Source organism: Dryobates pubescens, chromosome 15 (genome assembly GCF_014839835.1).
Source record: "Dryobates pubescens isolate bDryPub1 chromosome 15, bDryPub1.pri, whole genome shotgun sequence".
Taxonomy (NCBI): domain Eukaryota; kingdom Metazoa; phylum Chordata; class Aves; order Piciformes; family Picidae; genus Dryobates; species Dryobates pubescens.
The window spans coordinates 6,177,666-6,199,654 of NC_071626.1; the positions used below are offsets into that span (position 1 = coordinate 6,177,666).

General features: G+C 39.3%; 1 protein-coding gene across 1 annotated transcript in view; it reads left to right on the forward strand.

Annotated features, from left to right (window-relative positions):
* Window positions 1–1,217: 1,217 nt before the first annotated feature.
* Window positions 1,218–21,989, forward strand: part of ATF7IP (activating transcription factor 7 interacting protein) — a 36,940-nt gene continuing 16,168 nt past the window's right edge. Inside the window, exons 1-10 of the mRNA XM_054167622.1 lie at window positions 1,218–2,283; window positions 6,328–6,408; window positions 7,255–7,400; window positions 8,578–8,715; window positions 10,229–10,294; window positions 10,970–11,043; window positions 11,548–11,636; window positions 12,865–13,482; window positions 15,039–15,115; window positions 16,482–16,784. Of these exons, the coding sequence (XP_054023597.1) occupies window positions 1,221–2,283; window positions 6,328–6,408; window positions 7,255–7,400; window positions 8,578–8,715; window positions 10,229–10,294; window positions 10,970–11,043; window positions 11,548–11,636; window positions 12,865–13,482; window positions 15,039–15,115; window positions 16,482–16,784 (2,655 nt within the window). The 5' untranslated portion in view covers window positions 1,218–1,220. The remainder of the gene's footprint in view (window positions 2,284–6,327; window positions 6,409–7,254; window positions 7,401–8,577; window positions 8,716–10,228; window positions 10,295–10,969; window positions 11,044–11,547; window positions 11,637–12,864; window positions 13,483–15,038; window positions 15,116–16,481; window positions 16,785–21,989) is intronic.

Genomic DNA, 21,989 nt, shown 5'->3' on the forward strand with positions numbered 1-21,989 from the left:
ATTGCCTTAATTTTTTCCACTTGATGTAGTATCTTTTAACTACTGTCATCCAAGTAAATACTTGCATGTTGTGAAAAACTTAAGAGCAGTAGTAACTTAAGATGATGTAGTAGCTCCAGTAGAGCTAAATTGGTTAGCATCAGCTGATTCCAGATCACAGTTGCTGAGTTTCATGTAGGATATAGAAAGTGTCTTGTCTGATTTCTGCTATTGGATGATACTATCTTCTAATCCTTTTAAACCAGGTCCTAAAACAAGACCATGTGGAGGGAAAATGTATTTTAAAAATCCCTATGTTTTGTTTAATAAAAATAAATAAGATTTTGTTGTAGTTAAAGAAATGCAATGCTGGATTAACTCCATTTAGCTATTTTTTTAAAAGTAGATCTTAAAACATTTTTCTTCTTTTTTGCATGAATGGATAGAATGAATAAAATAATGCAGAGGGCAAAAGCCTCACTTTGCCTTGAATAGGAAATTTTCATAGAATCAATAAGGTTGGAAAAGACCTCAAAGATTATCAAGTCCAACCTGTCACCCAAGACCTCATGACTACTAAACCATGGCACCGAGTGCCACGTCCAGTCCTGTCTTGAACACCTTCAGGGATGGTGACTCCATCACCTCCCTGGGCAGCCCATTCCAATGGCTAACAACTCTCTCAGTGAAGAACTTTCTCCTCACCTCCAGCCTAAACTTCCCCTGGTGCAGCTCGAGACTGCATCCTCTTGTTCTGGTGGTGGTTGCCTGGGAGAAGAGACCAGCCGCCTCCTGGCTACAACTACCCTTCAGGTGGTTGCAGAGAGTAATAAGGTCTCCCCTGAGCCTCCTCTTCTCCAAGCTAAACAATCCCAGCTCCTTCAGCCTCTCCTCGTAAGCTTGTGCTGGAGGCCTCTCAAAACTTCTGTGGCTTGCTATAACAATCCTACAAGATGACTGGTCTAAAATGTGTAATCAGAATATCACTGCATCATGTTATGATGGGATCTCAGCGATCTTCACATGAAAGTGTTCATGCAGCAGAGACGTGGATACTTCTCTGAGTAAAAACAAGATTTAAGTGTGTGGTCTGGTGTTTATTTGGCTTTGTAGATCCAGTTAAATCAGTTTGCTTTAAAATGTCTTAAATGCTAACAGCCTTTCATAGGAACTGTGTAACTTGATGATAAGAAGTTGTTGCCTTCACAATCCTTTCTCAACTCTTTTTTTCAAGGTTGAAGATGGATAGCACAGATGAACCTCAGAAAAAAGTCTTCAAAGCACGAAAGACAATGAGAGCAAGTGATCGGCAACAGCTTGAAGTCGTCTATAAGGTTAAAGAGGAACTGTTAAAGACAACTGAAGTTAAATTGTTAAATGGAAAGCATGAGAATGGAGATTCTGATTTAAATTCCCCTTTAAGCAGTACAGACTGTACTGAGGACAAGAGGGAAGTTAATGGCGTAGTGGACTTGCGTGTTAACTCTGAAGAAGAAAAACCAGTTTCTGATGAAATTAGTGAGGCCAAAAGTCCTGAAAATAGGGCAGGGAACACAGTCAGTGACATAGAATCCAAACCCCTAACGCTGTCTCCAGAGAATGTTACTCCCAAGCAAGATAAAGACACTGAGACTGATAAAAGTACTTTAGCTTGTGAGATTAAAAATGAAGTGTGTGATAGCAATAAAGATAATTTCCATGAAGAAAATAATACAAAAGATCATTTGGACCAAAGAGAGAGTGATGTCCCATCAGAAGGTGAAAGTAAATCAATCTGTAATACTAGTGACCCTTCAGAAGAGAAGGAAGAAACAAATGACTCAATTATTAATTCTAGTACCTCAGATGAGGAAAAGAGAGCTGAAAGAGTAACTGCTGAAGGTGATGTTGGAGAAGAGGCCATCTCTAGCAGTGTGGAAGCTGATCAGGAACCAAAGGACGACAAACAAGACAGCACTGCAGATCTTTTAGATAGCACTGTTCAGAAGACAGAAAAGCCAAATGAAAGTATCTTGGACACTACTGACTCTATGGAAACAGATGAAATTATTCCAATTTTGGAAAAACTAGCACCTGCTGAAGATGAGCTGAGCTGTTTTTCAAAAGGTCCTCTACTTCCAGTGGATGACACAGTCCCTGATTTAGAAGAGAAAATGGACAGCTGCTTGAGTTCACCATCCAAGCAGGAAAGCAATGAAAATCTGCCCAAAGAGGCTTTCTTAGTACTGTCTGATGAAGAGGAACCCTGTGATGAGAAGGAGGAATGTGCTGAAGTGATGCCACCAAATGAGCCAAGTCTTCCAGGTAAGAATTTTCTAAATTGATAGATTCTATTCAGCTCTGGGATTTTGTTAATTTCTTAGAATGGCACAACTGGGACATGTTTCTTAATCAAAAGGGCAGCCATACCCACCAATTCCATGTTACATAGTCTTAAAAATTTTCAAGGATGGGATTTGAGGCCCATAAAAGAGTGAAAGTAATTCAAGAAACTATTGTTTTCAAAAATTGGTTTGTTTGGGGTCCTTTCCCTGATACATTTTGCAAACTGGGGTGATGGGTGAAAGAAAGGAAAGATGAGTAATTGCCAGACATAAAGAGAAAGATTTATTGGAAGAGAAATGTGTTAATTTACTGTTCTAGAGGGGAAGGAGGGATTTGAACTTCCTTTAATGTGTGAATAAATAGTAACGACAAAACCATGGTGCTAATCAGGCATGACACAAGTCCCATTTGATTAAAAAGTCTTTCTGTTGCTTTTTCACCAAGAGACAATATTGGAAAGGTTTCATGTAAAACACAAGTCCTGAATGGTTTTCATCCCATGTAGCTATTAAGTCATAGTGGTTTTTGTCTAACTTTATCTGGTGACTAGGCCAACTGGTTAACATTTGAAAGCATCAAGTGTAGAAAGCTGGTGCTTTAATCTCTTCATGTAGTTAGCAGACATTTTATGTTGAACTGAATGGATGTCTTCTGTATTCTGTCATTGTCATACACTCTTCTAAGCATATTTATTTATTGACATAGGGCACTCATTGTCATACTGTTAACACTGTGGAAAATAACAGATGAATAATTAATGTATAAATGGACACTGCTTTTTTATCTGTAATTAAGGACACTGTTGTTTCAAATTATCTTGGGGAGGTATTTTTCTTCTTTTTTGTTTCTTTTTACACACAACCCTCCCCCTTGTAGGGCTTTTTATGAAATGGTGACTATGCTAACTTGAAATGTTAAAACATATCTCAACTGGATAGGAGTTCCGTAGATAGAATCATAGAATCAATAAGGTTGGAAATGACCTCAAAGATATCAAGTCCAACCTGTCACCCAAGACCTCATGACTACTAAACCATGGCTTCAAGTGCCACATCCAATCCCTTTTTGAACACCTGCAGGGATGGTGACTCCACCACCTCCCTGGGCAGCCCATTCCAATGGCTAACAACTCTCTCAATGAAGAACTTTCTCCTCACCTCCAGCTTAAACTTCCCCTGTTGCAGTTTGAGCCTGTGTCCTCTTGTTCTGGTGCTGGTTGCCTGGGAGAAGAGACCAACCCTCTCCTGGCTACAACCTCCCTTCAGGTAGTTGTAGACAGCAATAAGGTCTCCCCTGAGCCTCCTCTTCTCCAGGCTAAGCAACCCCAGCTCCCTCAGCCTCTCCTCACAGGGCTTGTGCTCACCAGCCTCGTTGCCCTTGCATTAAATAAGATTCAAGTCTTCCAGTCTCCAGGAAATCGGTAACCATAGCTTCTCAACTCTGGTACCACTAGTGATGAAACTGTTTCTTTCACTAGCATGTGATGGCATTCTGAGACTTCAGTCTCTAGAGAAAGGGAAATAAGTATATATCTCTTAAGCCATATTTCAGGCTCTTCTTCCTTTTCTGATATTTACCTTTACATTTATGCCAGTTAAACAGACAAAAGGTAGTCTGTGTAGTTTCTTCTGTAAGGATCTTTCTTAGATGTTAGGTGTTGCAGTGTTTGTTGTGCAATTAAAGTCTTCCAGAAACTGTTTGGATGTGGTGACAGGAGAAAGAACATTCAGTGAACTTGTGTCAAAAATGTATTGTGTTAGAGTCCTTTATAAAATGTACATTGCAAAGGCACAACTACTGCATATTTGATCCACTGAATCTGCAAACCAGAAATCAGGCACACTTCTGTCCAGCAGACTTTGGAGGACTGATTAATGGATGTTGAATTCATCAGTAGTAATCTTTAAATCCTTTATGGGTTTATATTTTTTTTCAACTAGATATTTTGCATTTGAATCACTTGACTAAAACAAAAAACCAAATTACTTTTTTTTAATCAAATCTATTTTATGATAGACAAGATGAGTTGTGACCAAGTAATAGAGTAGTTCAAGTTGGGAGGGACCTCAAAAGGTGTCTAGTCTAGTCTCTCCTGCTCAAATTAGGGTCAACTATGAGATCACAGTATCACTAAGGGTGGAAAAGACCTCGAGGATCATAGAGTCCAACCTGTCACCACAGACCTCATGACTAAACCATGGCACCAAGTGCCACATCCAGTCTCCTCTTGAGCGCCTTCAGGGATGGTGACTCCTCCACCTCCCTGGGCAGCCCGTTCCAATGGCTAACAACTCTCTCAATGAAGAACTTTCTCCTCACCTCCAGCCTAAACTTCCCTTGTTGCAGTTTGAGCCTGTGTCCTCTTGTTCTGGTGCTGGTTGCCTGGGAGAACAGATTAGACAGGATAGCTCAGAACTAATCCAGTAAAGTCTTGACAATTTCTACTAAAGTCATGAAAATTTCTACTAGTGAAGACATAGTATTTTATAGACATTCTTAAGTACGAAGGATGGTGTCTTTCCATGGAACTTTTCTATCTTTTCCATCTTTCAGCTGAATATTAAAATGTGTAATTCACAGCAGAAGCACTGTTGAACTTAATGACTCTTCTGTAGATTCTTTGAGTCCTATTTTATTGGTAACAATTAAATACATGAAGCTTATCCATAAGTCTTAAAAACCAGGTGGCAGAGGCACTGTGCCATTTCATTTCCTTAACAATAAATCAGCTTGGTTTTGAAGAATTCATGTGGTATGAATATTATTTCTTGCATAAATTAACAAAATGAAATGTCTCATCATCTCAGGTCTTGGGGTTTGGACTCCTTTATTTTTCTGATTTATTAAGCAACTTAGTTGAAACCTTTCTGATGTTTTTTTGTGATAGAAGTTACATTTAGTGTTAAGAGAGCATCAAGCATATCTTTGCTGCCAATTTCTCCAAAATATTTTGTAGTAGAATAGAACAGAATTAACCAGATTGGAAAAGACCTTTGAGATCGAGTCCAACCTATCACCCAACACCATCTAATCAACTAAACCATGGCACCAGGTGCCCCATCAAGTCTCTTCCTAAACACCTCCAGTGATGGTGACTCCACCACGTCCCTGGGCAGCCCATTCCAATGGCCAATCACTCTTTCTATGAAGAACTTCTTCCTAACATCCAGCCTAAACCTCCCCTGGCACAGCTTGACACTGTGTCCTCTTGTTCTGGTGCTGGGTGCCTGGGAGAAGAGACCAACCACCTCCTGGCTATAACCTCCCTTTAGGTAGTTGTAGACAGCAATAAGGTCTGTCCTGAGCCTCCTCTTCTCCAGGCTAAGCAACCCCAGCTCCCTCAGCCTCTCCTCATAGGGCTTGTGCTCACCAGCCTCTTCCCCCCCCCAGTACAAAACACATAATTGAGGTTCATAGAACATACAGTAGAAGTTTTCAGAAGTGTTAGCATTTTTCCTTTCAACCAGTGTGTTTTGGGAGTGTTATTTCAAATTTTTTTAAGGATTTCCTAAACTGTATGGTTTGGACTGGGTTTATGTTACGATGCTTTGTGCTATGAAGAAACTTCAATTGAAAATTCATACTTCCTGAGAAAAGAAGAACTTTTCTTTGCATAAAGTTTATAGTTGAATGTATCATTTACCAATAAGGAAGCATATTAGTATTTGTTACTGATATATATTGGGGGGGGGGGGTGGTATTTTTTTCATGATGAAAAATGAACTACTATAATTCCATAACTTTCCATTGAAAATCCATTGTTTCATTTCAGTGTTAACTTTGAGATGTTCTGTTGGTTTAAAAGTCAAGCAAAGCCAGAAGTGAATCTTACTGTGTTGTGTGGTAGCTCAAACCTTTGCTCTGAAGATGTCCTCTGGTCGTTTTTCATCTCTGCATTCCCTCTGTGTCGTGCTTACTTCTTGCCTATTGTTTTTTCATATGTATTCTAAGTTCACTAGGACTCTTGTAAGATTGTTGTAGGTCAGCATAAGTAACATACAGGGTTTTGTCTTCTGTTTCTAGAAGAGGTGAAGGAGTGGAAAAAGGAGAGTGAGAAGGTTAAAGGAGAGCCCCAGGAACAAGAGGAGAAATACACAGAGAAAAGTACGTAACATTCAAACTGATGTGTTTCACTGGTGGCACATGTTAGAAACACACAATCTTTGAGGTTAAAAGGGACCTGTGGAGATGACCTAGTCCAAACCCCCTGCTCAAAACCAGGCCAACTAGAGCAGTTTGCTCAGAAGCCATGTCCAGACAGGCTTGTTTCATTTGTGGATCTTTTGAAGGATGTCGTGTCAGGAGCTGGAGGAGTGAATGAAGTCTCCAGTTCCTTTTTGATTCGTCACTGTGATAAAACATTACTTTTATAATCAGTTCTGGTTTGAGCCTGTTCTTTTGTTAGATTTTTGCTTGCTTTCTTATCCAAGAAGTGGCAAAAAATATTTGAATGATTTTTGGTCAGAGATTGGAAGTACAGGTTAAAACTTCATGGCAGGTAGAAAAAGAAAGTTCACTGCTGATACAGGCAGTATGAAGTGTAATTTTATTTGTCTGAAATCCTGAGTATTCCTTTCTCAGAAGATGATTTTGGTTTGTTTCTGAGAAGCCATGTTTCACTGTAGGATGGTGCTGATAGGAGCAGGAAGAACTGAAGGCAAGTTCTGGAGAATGGGATAGTGATACTAGAGCCATTTTTCATTTGGGTCAGTGCTTTGGTGAATGACAAAGCAGAACTCACCAAAAAGGCAGCGACCTACAGAGACCCAGAGGACTGGTTTTCTGCTTCGATGTCATCAAATAGCTTGTTTTTCCAAAGGTGTTCTTACTGGTTTAGGATAAAAAAAAGCTTAAACTGGGTACAAATGAAGCTTCACAGTAATTGTGGCATTTTATAGGCACCTGTTTTCAAAAAGGTCCTTCATGAGCAGTTGTATCTAATTGTTCCAGGTGAAGTGTCAAGGAGAAAACGTTCCAAATCTGAGGACATGGACAATGTTCATTCTAAACGCCGTCGGTACATCGAAGAAGATTATGAAGCAGAACTCCAAGTGAAAATTACAGCCAGAAAAGATGTTGACCAAAAAATAGAAAAGGTAGAATGGAGAGGAGCAAAGTGAAGGCGGCAAACACACACTTGTCACTTGTACCATCTTTAAATCAGCTGTTCTGTCCCCCACGCATGCTCGCTTGCTCGCTCTCTCTCAAACGCTTCCTGGTTTTTGTGGTTGAAAATTGGACATAATTAAAATTACAAAGGTGGCTTCATTTTTATGAAGTCCCATATAGCCCTGTTCTTGAGACCAAATATCATTTGAAAACTATGCTGCAGCAGTTCTGTTTGAAATGTCTTAAATACTTAAATTCTTAAGTCTCATGTGACTGTAGATGGAGAATCTTAGCAAAGGAGGTGCTACAGTGTGGTAAGGGTTAAAATTGTGTACCTAGACTTAAAGAGAGTCTGTCTCCAAATAGAAGTGCAATCAACACAGAGTTTTGCAGGTCTGTTTAGAGCTGTTAGTTGCCTGATTGCACCATTGGTATGGAAAGAAATCTGTGGTCTCAGGAAAAAAAGAAGTGCCCTTCTGCCATTAATAAGCTACTGCATGTTGTAACCTCATTAATGTAGGATGCAGAAGACTGAACCACATTTGTTGCTTGTTTATTTTTGTTTCCTAAGGAAAATTTTTGTACTGCAATAGTTATAGGAGGGAGGGAAAATAGAAATAATAAGTGTGTCAAGTAAACCTTGTGGAGATCAATCTCTCCATTTTTAGCTTCTGTAAGAAAAGCAATGCAGGGCATTTCTGCTAGGGGGAAATGCATCTCAGAAATCAAGTTGTGTTGAAGGTCTTTAGTTTATCTTCTCTGAATGTCAGTGTCCCTGTCAAGAATGGCAAAGTCAGAGAAAGGATTAATTTGTGTAAAGAGAATTTTATGAAATAAAATGCATTCTCTTGTTAAGGTTCTTCTTATATGTAAGAAGATTTTATACACTTTCCATGATGCAGTGAAATGAATTTCCAAAGTTAATGGCAAAGAGGGGCCATTTGTATTTACCAAAAAAATAGATATAGTAACTTTTCTTATCTATGTAGCCACCTGCTTGTTGGTGACTGGATTTATTTGATTGGTGGGGCACAGCTGTTGTCAGTGTCCTGTTTGTTGCAGGATACTTGTTCAGAGTTGAGCATATTTTCATAGATTTATCTCCTAATTTATGAGATTGCATTGTTATTTTTCTTCTTTCCTTTTTTCATCATAACTTTGCAGATTATACAGAGACTGTTAGAAGAAAAACTTGCTGCTTTGCAGTGTGCTGTATTTGACAAGACTCTGGAAGACTTGAAAACACGAATAGAGAAAGTAGAATGTAACAAGAGGCATAAAACTGTGCTTACTGAACTAAAGGTGAGTCTTTGTTTGTCAAACTGCATACTAGAGTCAAATTTAAACATAAGTTCCTCAACTTAATAGGAAGCCTCCTGTAGTTGTCAGCTGAGAAGTAATTTTGACTCCAAAAACTAGATGGGGGGGGAGAAGCAGCATATACTAATGTTGCTTCCAAGCTGTAAAATTCTATTTCTCTACCCAGAAAGAAGGCAGCAATCATCAAAAGCCAGAAATTTGCTTAAAAATGAAAAGTAGTACATAAAGGAGAGGACAGTAGCTCTGGAGTGTGGCCAGCAGGTCAAGAGAAGTGGTGGTTCTCCTTTACTCTGCTCTTGTGAGACCCTGCCTCGAATGCTGTGTCCAGTTCTGGTGTCCCCATCATAAGAATGACACAGAGCTGTTGGAATGAGTACAGAGGAGGGCTACAAAGATGATACAGAGCTGGAACACTTCTGCTATGAGGATAGGCTATGGGGTGCTTTGGTTATTCAGCCTAGAGAAATGAAAACTCCAGGGAGATCTTGAGCTGCCTTGATCCTGAAGGGACCCTACAGGAAGGCTAGAGACTTTTCATAAGGGTGTCTGGCAATAGGACAAGGAGGAATAGTTTTAAGCTAAGGGAGGGTGGGTTTATACTGCATCTTTGGAAGAAGTTCTTCAGTACAAGGGTGGTGGGACTCTGAAATAGGTTGCCCAGGGATGATGTGGATACTGCTCTCTGGGAAAGCTCAAGTCTAAGCTGGATGAGGCCTTGAGCATCTGAGTCTGGTTAAAAAGTGACCCTGCCCATGGCGGGGAGGTTGGAGTAGATGATTTCTCAGGTTACTTCCAAACTAAGCCATTCTATGACTTTATAAAATGTTCAAACAAAGAAACATCATGTAATACTTCTCCATGTTATTTCCCCAGAAACGAAATAACCGTGTTCTAGTAGGGAAACAAATAGCTAGCACTGACCACAGGATGCTTTGTGTAAGTGGTGCACATAGTAATGGCACAAGGAACATCAGAGAGAGAATTTGGAAGCGACAATTAAGAACTTACATCATAGCAAATTCAAACAATAAGGCCACTTAATTTTAACATAAATAGAAGTATGGAGTTTGCCAGACCAGTTTGTACTACATAACCCTTCCCCCTTACCAGCTCAGACAATTTTTGTTGACTTTTGAGCAGATCACATGAAAGGTAAAAAGAGGTGCAGTTTCCACACAGCTGGTACATAAGATATTCAAATAATCAAATACTTTCAGTTGCTTTCATTCTTGCAGATGGATTCTGTTTGTGCAGTTATGAATAGGCAGGAAAATAAATTGACTGTAAGATATGTTGATTGTGGTACACCTGTGTGTCTTCTGCTTTGAAGTAATTTGCTTGCACTGTGTATCAAGGAAGGCTAGTCTCTCCTAATATGAAAATAGCCTGTGAACTGATTTTTTAAAATGATATCTCCTTTAGTTTATCTGATTTATTTGGTGGTTCTGGGGGAGGATATTTATGGTGAGTTTCTTTTCATCTTCTTCCCATTTAGGCTAAAATTGCCAGATTGACAAAGCGGTTTGGAGCAGCCAGGGAAGACTTGAAGAAAAGGCAGGAAGTAAGAACTGGATTTGTTCTTTGTTTTTCTGAATTGGCCTAACTCTTGTGTCAAAAAAATAAAGCTGTTTTATCCACAGAGAGATTGGACCTGGTAGTTCACAAAGTAGATTTGTCTTGTTTGGTTAAAGGTAATGACAGGAAATAATACTCTTTTAACATCTGATAGGTAATTCTGATTTGTACAGAGGGTTCTTTAGGCATTATTGGGGTGAGAGCACCTTAAACTGTGTGTAAGTAAATCTAACTTACTTCAATGTGAAGATCACAGAGTAAGAGTGAATCCCAAGTACCTTGATTTTGAGGTGGAGAGGTGAGAGGATGTGAATGTATACATGCAATAGTATTTCTCTGTGTCTGTAGTGGAGATCTTGAATTAATTACTGTGAAGAAGTGGGAGGTAAAAGTCTATTTGCATTCAAGAAGAAATTTTGATTCTCATCTTACAAAGCCAAGTCAAGACTTACAAAAAAGGGAGGATGAGGGAAAAGGAGGAAAGGAGGACCAAGAAGGTTTGGGGGGGGGGATTTTGAAACATGTGATGTTCTCCTACAGTTTTGGCTCCAAAAACATTTTATCTCTGAGGGAAAAGGAATAAATTTGAAATATATTGAAAGCATAAGTTTTCAGGCTGATTCATGGCTGTTTAGTTATGGGTTTTGTTTTTGTTTTGTAGAATGCACAGAGTGCACCCCTGTCTCCAGGGAAAGCAGCAAGTGATACTGTGAACACAACCAACACAACATATCGGTAAACAAACCATATCACTGTGACTATGTTAACATTTGCAATAGGACACTGGGGATACCTACTGTAAGGAATAATCTCTGTATATTCTTTTTCTGATTAAAGTACTCTTCCTTTTCCATCACTGCTGTTTGTAGTAAATGTCAATCTTCTTTCACAGAAGTCATAAATGGACAGTATTGAATCCATTCTTAGGTAAACTGAGATGAATGTTGGTTCAGCAGTTAAAAAAAATAATGGATAAAAATGGAATTTTAATTTCAAGGAAGGCAAAATTCTCATGGTGAAAGTCAAACTTGGCACAAACACTTGAAAATTTACCAACGGTTTTTCTGGGGGGACTGAGGGGGAAGTATCCAAAGCTAATTTGCAGGAGCAGCAGAAAATAAATGGGTTTGGAAGATCTCAGTGAAAAATGTAGCTCTAAATTTTTTTTCATCATTGTACTGTTCATAATTACACCTGATGTGGCTCATTGAGAAGAGCTAACTGAAATTCATTCCACAGAAGTGCTGGCACAGTGAGGCAGATACTGGAGTCAAAGAGGAATGTAGGAGAGAGCACACCAGCAACTTTTCAGGCCCCTGTGAATACAGGTAAGAAACTGCCTATGGATTGTAAACACACTTCTTAACAGTAATACTGCTTTCCATTAGGAAGCAACTAATGGAAAAGGGTAAAACTGGCTTTTATGACTCTCTTTTTTCTGACATCAGAAATCATTATTTTTAGCTTCCTACCATTTTCCCAGTTTATATTTCTTGTGCTTACCAGATAAATTAGATGCTTCAGCAGACTGCTTACTGGGTATGGCAGCAGAACTTGGCAGGCTCTCAGCAGTATATGGCTCACTGGAGATTTTATTGTATTTGTGTTTTCCAAGGGACCAGTTGTTGTAACATCTCTGGAAGGAGTGTTTAAAATGCTCTGGTTTATGTGTTTTCAACAGTTAAATTTTGAAGCTTTCTTCAAACCCCATTTGTGTCACTGTTCTTTATGTATCTTAATTTTTTTGCCATTTATATATTTTTTCAAACAAGAATACCATATTAACTGTATCTTTACCTAGGCCATTGAATATCAGAGTGTACAACAGAAAAAGAGTATCTGTAGCCTTTCTTTGCAAAGAAGTTAATCATATACCATGTTTTCCATAGACACATTGAACGGTTTGGGTTGAAATGGACCTTTAAAGATTGTCTGGGCTGGGATATCCTTCCACCAGATTAGGTTGATTAAAGCTCCATCCAGCTTTAATTTGAATACTTTAACAATAATAGGACATTCACAATTTCTCTGGACAACCTATTCCAGTGACTTGCCACCCCCATCATAAATCATTTCCATTTGCTGTGTTGGAGTGAGCCCTATGAGGAGAGGCTGAGGGAGCTGGGGTTGCTTAGCCTGGAGAAGAGGAGGCTCAGGGGAGACCTTATTGCTGTCTACAACTACCTGAAGGGAGGTTGTAGCCAGGTGGGGGCTGGTCTCTTCTCCCAGGCAACCAGCACCAGAACAAGAGGAGACAGTCTCAGGCTGCACCAGGGGAAGTTTAGGCTGGATGTTAGGAAGAAGTTCTTCACAGAAAGAGTGATTTGTCATTGGAATGGGCTGCCCAGGGAGGTGGTGGAGTCACCATCACTGGAGGTGTTTAGGAAGAGACTTGATGGGGTGCTTGGTGCCGTGGTTTAGTTGATTAGATAGTGTTGGATGATGGGTTGGACGCGATGATCTCCAAGGTCTCTTCCAACCTGGTTAATTCTATTATTCTATTCATGCTTGGTTTAAATAATTAATTTTTTTTTTCTTTTTTTAATATTGTGCCAGCTCCCAGTCTTGCAGCTTCTTCAGCAGTTGTCAGTGCACAGCCTAAGCCTCAAACTCCAATGACCTCCACCAGCTCCTTGACAACAGCAGTCCTTCCCACAGCTAACACAGCTGCAGTTGTAGGCGCTAGCCAAGTGCCTAGTGGCAGCGCTCAGTCAGTGTCTGTCTCGTTGCAGTCTTTGCCTGTAATTTTGCACGTACCTGTTGCAGTGTCCTCCCAGCCTCAGCTTCTTCAAGGCCATCCAGGCACATTGGTCCCTAACCAGCAGGCAGGCAGCGTTGAATTTATATCCGTACAAAGCTCGTCTACGATTGGTAGCCTTAGCAAAACTACAGTGTCTTTGGCATCAACTAAACCAAATAACAGCACGTGTGTGCCCAGTCCTGGTACTCAGAGGAACTCTCCAGCTGCATCAATAGGCACAACATTGGCAGTGCAGGCTGTTTCTACTGCGCATCCTGTTGTCCAGACCACAAGGACTTCTTTACCCACAGTGGGTACTTCAGGACTTTATAATGCTACCAGCAATCGAGCACCCCTACAGATGAAGATTCCCCTCTCTGCGTTTAGTAACCCAGCTCCTGTGGAACCACCCGTCAGTACAGCGCTTAGAATCGGTAAGTTATGCTTGAATGTTGACACTAGCAAAGGAAAAGAGTTGTCAAAGGGAAACATAGAACTGCACTCCTGTGGAAATTTGTTACTGTATTTTACTGAGGTGTTTCTTCTAGGTTGCCTTTCTGTTGATATTGTCAAGGTGAAAATCATCTCTGTCGTGGATGTGTTCAAGCCTTTGTTGAAAACAATCTCTCCTTAGGAGTCTGCAGCGTAGCTGTGGAAGCTTTGTTTTATTTAGAGCTTCAGTGGTATCATTCCTAGCATGAGGTCAAAACCTCCTACCATTAACAACTTAGTATTTATTTTTAATGCAGCCTCTCGAGATAATCTGGCTGCCTGTCTAAGCAAAGACCTTCTGAAAGGAAAGTATAATCATTAGCTTAATTTTCACAGCACTTAAAAGTAATGGAAATGGGGGGGGGGGGGAAACTGCAGCTGAATACCAGCCTAATTCAAAAGAAGTACATTTATTGTATTGAAAATAAAGTCTCTGAGTACAATGAATCTTCAAATAATGGTATCTATATTAATTATTTTTAAATGCTTTCCATCTGTGCCCATGCTGCAGTGATTCTCTGCACTGTTGATTTTGCATGCCTTGAAACATTTGTTTTTTCCTAAGAGGTCCTCAAGATTTCTAATTGAGTTGGAATTATACTAAAATTCTCATTGGTACAATATAATGCTAAAATGAACTTGTGCAGACCTTAACATCAGCACTAATTTTGTTCCATTTTCCTATCTCTAACTCAGCTATGTTAAAATATGTCTTTCATAGAGCTTAAGAGTTGTATGCTTTTGATTGATTTTTAGCTCTAAAGCTAATATAACAATTTAAATGCAACATAAAAAGGATTGTGATAATCCAGGCACAATGACCAAAACAAGGACCTGTGTGTCCAAAAAACATCTCTCATTTCATGCAGTTCACATAACCTTGGTGCGTACCTGTGTAGTTTTCTCCTCAGAGTTTGAAACATTGGTTTGGGTACTGATAAACTCTGGTTAAAATGAAAAGGAATGAGAGTGATGCATTTGGATTTAGATGTTTACATCATATATTCAAGCAACTTCCTAAGTTGCTAGTTTAGATACATGGTTTGGCCCAGCTAATGAAGATGCTCAGTGTCTCTGCACAGATTGTCTCTGTTACGGATTTTGCAGTCCGTTTAACCATCTGTTAGCCAATTTTTTGTACAAAAGTACTAAATAACTGTAATGTTTTTCAGTTCAATATCAGTTGACATACAGAACAAGGAGAGGTTGGAATATGCTTTGTCCTCAGATAGGCGAGGGAATTGTTCACAAAACATTTTGAATACACTGTCAGGCTTGTGCAAAAGGGAACATGTACTGCTTCTAGGCCGGGAAGTGCTTTGCTGTTCCCTCTGAAAAAATGACAGTAGTCAAACTGAATAGTTACAATTGAAAATCAGAGCTCAAAAATGTTAAATGTGACACATAATGAATGTTGAATGTCACCTCCAAATTTGTGTAGTGGATAGCACTTAGTACTGGTTGGATACTGTAAATGAACAATTTCTTGACCCCTCAGAAAACCAGACAAGCAAGCCACCGACAGATACTTCATCAGCTTCAGCAAACAAGCGAACAGCTGAGGGAGCAACACAGGTAGGTTGTTGATTGCTTCTATATACAATTCTGAAGTTACAATCCACAGGAGAAAAGTTCTTTACTTGTAATGCTCATAATGAAACACCTTTAGGTTCTTGGTTTTTTCTCTACTATCCTTTCCAGCTTCTGTCTGTTTGTATTTTTCTTCTTCTGATCCAGAGTGTTACTTGGAGCATGAGCTTCTAATAATCTGTTTAGAAGTTTTCTGTGTATGTAGATAAGTTAGTGAGGAGCACACTAAAAGCTTGTCTGATTAAACAGAGCTAAGATACAGAAAAAAATGCCCAGTTTTTGTTTGAAGGGCTTGAACTTAAAGCTGCAAATAATTAGTAAATTATTGCAGCTCTCTTATTTCCACTTAAATCCAGAAGTTAATGAGAATTGGAGTTCTATTATATAATTGCCATATGACAGAAAAAAAATCCCAAAACAGAAAAAAGACTTTGTGAGGAGTAACTGCTTCATGATAAAAGAGAAGGGAGAACTTGCTGCACTTTCAGATTCCTCATCTAAAATTTATTCAGCTTGCTTTGAAATGTAAAGGTTTAAATTAAGCTCTTTAAAATGTGCCATAATTAATTTTCCTTCTGCATACAGCTACTTCACAAAGCACCTCATACTTTTATTGCTGTTAACTGGAAATCATTTTATTAAGGGGAATAAAATTATTTTCTTCTAGCCAAAATTTCCACATTTAATGTTTCAGGGTACAGTTAAATCTGAATTGTACTTCAAATTAAGAAAACACACTAGACAAGGTTCTGGTTTTGGCCTGTCAGAAATGGTCTGGCAAAGGTAGCCATTATCACAGGGTATAGACTGTGCCTCACTCTACCTTTTTCTTAAGGCATTTCATAAAGAATGGTTGTTTGGAACTTCATTTTTCAAAGATACCTGTGGATTATAGCTATTGCAACATTTGCCAGTGCTTGATACGTAGGAAATTCAGTAACAGAGTGGTTGAGAGATGTATGGGTTTAGGATCTAATTTTCCATATAAGCTGCATATTTGGGAATTTGTGTTGTTTGGTAGAGCCTGAAACCCGGAAAAGATTTTGGACAAGCAGACTGTGTGTGATTGCGGTATTTAATAATGGGAGTTAGCAAGGAGGAGGGAAATCAGAGACTCACGATGCTTTCCGGTTTTCAGTCTTCTCTTACAATGTATGTCTCTAAGTTTGCTTTCAGTCAACTCAGTTAAAGCATGTGTAATGCCATGGTTACTAAAGAAGGACTTGATTCATTTATAATTGGCCAGTGAGGTATGGGCTTGACATACCATATGATTTGAAAATTCCAGTTAATGCCACCTGCTTTTTGTTATGTAAATCAGAAATACTGTGTATTACTCCACACTTCACAGCACTCAGATCAAAAAGTAGTGCGCTTTGTGCCGTATACCTGTGGCATATTTGATGGTACAACTTTGATCAATTGTTTCGAAAAGCAGTTGAAACAGGAAGAGGCTTCATCAGAAAATAAAGCAGCAGTAGAAGCAGCAGAGACGAATTTTAACTTCCCCGAGGATGTCCTCTTTGGCTTGGAGGAAGAGGAAGAGGATGCTAAGAGCATCAAAAACACCCACAAGCAAACTGGCTGGGCAGCTAACCTATTAAAACAATGGCTGGCCAAAAATGGCAAGGATCCTAGCTTTGAATTGGTGCCAGTAAGTGAACTCAATGATATCTTGAGAGAGTTTTATTACACGATAAGGAATCACGATGGAAATACCTACAGTGTGGCGAGCTACAAGTCAATGCGTGCCGGCTTAAACCGGCATCTCAAAATGCCACCTTACAACCGTCAGCTTTGCTTGATGAAGGACAAAGAGTTTGCTAGTGCAAACACGGTGTTTGTGAGCGTGCTGAAGATGCTGCGCATGCAGGGAAAGGATGAGACTCACCACCACCCTCCCATAGCCGCTGAGGACTTGCGTAAGATTAAACAGTCCGGTGTGCTGGGATTGCACAGTCCGCTGGCGCTCGTCAACAAGGTGTGGTTTGATTTGCAGCTGCATTTTGCCAAACGAGGGAGGGAAATTTTAAGAGATCTGGCTCCAGATGCTTTTGTTGTGGAGAAGGACAAGAATGGGCGTCGCTATGCTATGTTTAGGTATCCTGGCAAAGGCAAAAATGGAGACGATCCTCATAAAATGGGTAAAATGTATGATATGCCGGGGGACCCAAACTGTCCTGTTTTTTCTTTGGAGCTTTATTTGTCTAAGTTGCCTCCAGAGCCCCCTGCCTTCTACCTGCATCCTTTAAAGCTGACATCGGAGCAAATGCAAGAACAACCTGTCTGGTACAAAAGAGAACCAATGGGTGTCAACTACTTAGGTACCATGATGCCCAGGATAAGCGTGGCAGCCAGGCTCTCTCAGCGCTACACCAATCATTCTCTCCGAACTACCACCATCCAGCTACTGTGTGAAGCAGGACTGGGGCCTAGAGAAATAATGGCAGTGACAGGCCATCGCTCCGAGTCTGCTATTAGACACTACTGGGGAGCTGCAGAAGTTCGCTACAGGGCTTGGTCAGATGTAATGCAGAACAGTGCCCCCAGTTACCTATATAGCAAGATCCCAGATGAAGTGATAAAAGAATCGTTGTCTGGTGCCTCCACCTCTTCTATACACCATGTTGTTTTAGGACAAAGCAAAATTTTATTCCCTAAGAAATCCGTGGTGCCACCTGGCACTAATTCTGTGACTTTAGTCCCTGGGGGACAGTCAGCTCTGAATTCCAAAAGCCCTGTCCTGTTGAACCACAGTTCTTCCAAGGTGTTTCTTTCCAAGAACACAGCCAGTGGGAATATATCTACTGGTTCCCTTCAAGGCTGTTGTAATGAACCCGTCTTTATAGAGCATGTGATAAAACAAGAGCCAATGACTTGATGCTTCTGTAATGGAACTGAGTTGAAATTAATTACTAAAATGGAAAAATTACCTTTTCTTTTTTTTTTTTCTTTCTTTCTTTTTCACTTGGTCTAACAATGAATTTTCTTATGGTCTAGTTCAGCAGGAAGTATCCTGTTGGCAGTCCTGAAGTGAACTATTGAACAGAAACTGACAGAGAGCAGGGCTCAGAGTTTGTATGATTTTCTGTGGCAGCTGGGACTCTTTAAGTGGCTGAGCAGATACTGATTTCCACTTAGCTGAAGAGCTGTGCTTGTTTCACTAAGGGCATGGCTTTTCTCTTTTGTGAGGAGTGTATTTATGATACCATTTTGTGCCTGCTGGCACTAATGTAGCATCTTACAAATCAAATACTTGATTATTGAAGAGCACGGAGAAAGCAGAAGCTGAATATTTATACATATGCATGAAAACACCTGAAATTGTGTGACCATTGTCAACCTCTCTGTTCAGATTGTTTTCAGACCTATCAGAGGACTGTGCCCTTTTTTTGTTTGTTGTGTTTTTTTTTTGTTTTCCCTCCTAACATTATCCAAAATTTATTTTCTCTCTGAGCTATGGATTTATATTGCAGGTCTTTCTCTTTTCCTGTGTAATATTTCTGGCTATGATTTCAGTCATTCTGTTCTCCAAAGGCAATAGCTGATACAAACTATATTAAAACTGGGATCTCTTCAGTTGTGCATGAAATGGAGAAAATTTTCTCCAAAGAGTTGAGGTTTGTTGCTTAAATGGCAACTTCAGTTGGCCTTGACATGGTGTCTCTGCATGTGCTTGTCTTGTGAGACTCTTGTTTTGTATTTCCTCTCACCTACTCCTTCCATTACATTTCACATTGTCTTTGCAGTATTGTCAGTGTGGTATTTGTCACTATAGTGTAATTCACACCCACCAAAACCTATCCAAGTATTATTTTGGTTTTAACTTTAGTTCACTATAGTAAACTGATCCTATCATTTCATTTTCCATAGGAGATCTTTGCAGGTTAGAAATTCGTAGAATAGTGGATGTATATTTTGTTAGAGAAATGAAATTGTAATTTAGAAGGTTCTTTAATGAAGGAAATAATGGCAAATTAGGAGGGCTAGTCACAGTTCATTTTTATTGAATCACACCTGAGAATCTAACCAATGTTTTGTCTCTGCTATTCTGTGCCATCATTCTTGGAAGATCTAAGGATCTTGTAAACAAAACCAGAAAACTGGTCATCAGATCACAAATTATGGCAGTTCTACTTCAGAAGAAGAAACACTGTAGCATTTAAAATTGTTTTCCATTATATTAGCTAAATTAAATGACTGGCTTCATCCTTTTGAAATGCACATGTGTATGTGTGTACACACTCACACCCCACACACACCTAGTATATCACAGTAAGGACTTCACTGTATGTGTTTGTGTTGCTCAGCAGTGGACAAAACAGAAAACAATCCCAGCTGAAATAACAAATGGACCATAATGAACTCCTAATTCTGTGGAGAACCTCCTTGCTAGGAAAAGCTTTCAAATACTGAATGAGATTTGAGATTCGAATACTGAATGAGGAGTTGATGCCTGAACTTCAGTTTTCCTTTGTGCCCTTGGGTAGGTCACTCACACTTACTGCATCAATTTTCCAAAGTAGAAGACTAGCACAGAGGGTTCCATTTTCTGGTGGATCATGTTAAAGATAAAAAGGCTTTGAAAGTGCTGTATTTTTCTTAGGTGGTGTGTTTACAATCACTTTTATTTGCTGCTGTTTTAAAGACTGACCAGTTGATCAGATAAGATGATTAATATAAAAATTACTTCTGCACAATCCTACACTTCCTTAGTTGCAGCATTAATTTATAGCATCATTGACTAGAAGGAAATCATGAACCCAGGATTATTTTGTCAGGCCCAGAGTAAATTGAATGGGAATGGTGAAGTATTCCTTTCTAATGGCTAGAAGTAAAAAATGAACAAACAAAGCACAAAGAGTTCTCATAATGTAGGAGAACTGTGCAGTAATTTACTCTAGGATATTCTAGAATAACATAGAGTTCAAAATTCTAGGGTTTCATAATTTGGCCAGTGTAGCAAATTTAATTTCTCATTTGAAGACATTTACTCTAAACTTCCACCAAGTGTTGTATATACTGTGTTTTCCCCCAGATCTTTATGCCAGGTAGTTATTTGTTCTAGCATGCTGGTCTTGATTATTTATCCTGCAGAAACAAGAATTTGGGGTTGCCAGGAGAGAATCCTTGTTTCTTGCAGCATACTGTGGTCATACTGACCACAAGCTCTGCTCTGGTCCTAACTGCATCTAGATAACTCACTGTAACAGCATCTTGCTCACTGCTTCATTCCTTAACACAAATCTGTTTGCTGATTCAAACTGGAAAAGGGAACCTTTTGGCCCACCTGAGCATGTCTCTGAATATCTTTTAATTATCATTTGGCTTCTAACTTGACTTCCATTCTGTTTGTAGTTGGTTCTTTTTTGCTACATTCTAATTCTATTGGCATCAATTATGCAATGTCCTCTTACTACCTTCAGTTTGATCCTGATACTTCAGAGTCACTGACTGCAGCATGGCTGGCTTTTTAATGGGATTATCCCCTTTTTAATGGGATAAATTATTTTCTACAATGAGGAAAAGAATTCCTGGTTTGAGCTGGAAGTATTACTGCTTCCCAAAAGCTGAAGTCAATATTCATTAATCATTCCACTAATAGGTAATGAATAGAAAATACTTCTAACCTTCCAGAACCTCCTGTATCCCCTCCCACCCAGAGTGTTAAATAAATCTTTCCTACATGTATTTCCTGTCTAGAAATGGTGGAGTAGGCAAACAGGATGGGTATTTTGCTGGAACATTATATAATACATTCATATATTTAGGTTTGTGTCTTGTTTTCATAACGAAGCTTTGGTACTGGTGCTGTGAATTTAGAACTCGCCTCTTATGTGTTTTTTCCCTGATCAATTAGGGAATCTCTGCTGTTACTTCAGGGAGTAATTGCTTTTTATTTTGAAGAATTTTTAATTCTTCTATTGATAATGAAGTAATCCACCCCCACTATAAGGTACTGAGATCTGCAGTGTGGGAGATCTAGAAGGTAAATGTTCTTCATGGTATGTGCCCCCTGAACGGCTCCATTGTGCACAATGTCAAATACCTGAAGGAAGGATGCTTTGAAATTGAATGTGTTCTTGGCTCTGGTGTGGTTTTGGGCTGGTACATTTATCTCTTTGGTTGCCCTGAACTATGCAGCTTCTCTGTAGCTGCATACTCCTAAGGTCAGGATAGTCCGCTTTTTCAGTAAGCAGCTTGGACTATGATTTTGCTGTATGACTGTTTCTCCTTTTTTGGCCTTCCTCTGCTTCTTACTCCAAAAGGAATGGCCACAGGGATGTGGGAGGGGGTATCTTACTGTGTTTTTCTTAGTCTCTCAACTTCAGCTTTTTCCTGTGTACACAGAAATTTAAGTGTTGTTATTCAGCCCCAACCACTTTACCAATGGCCATTCCGGTGCCTCAGGTCCTGGAATTGCATTTCTGAAGACATGGCAAGAGCTTTTAATGTGTTAGGGTAAATATTACTGTTACAGAGACAAAAGCATCTTAATTATATAACAAACCTTTAGGATGGTTTAAAAGTATTTTATTATGAATCCCAGTTATAGATACAGGATTTCTATATATATTATATCTAATATATAAATACAGTTATGGTATATTGAGAGAATTTATGAAAGCAGCTTTTATTATTTTATGACTTACAATAAATTTGAATGGGGTCAGGTGTGTTAAAAATGACTGGCCTTGAGTCCGTCTGCTCAAGAATTAGAGTTACTGCAAACACTAGGTCAGGCAAATAGTGTTCCCCACTCTAGGTGCACCTTATTCTCCTATGGAGTAAATCTTTTTCAGTCTGAATTTCACCTCTGCATGTCACCTTTTCAGATAATATTAAGAAAGATAAAAGC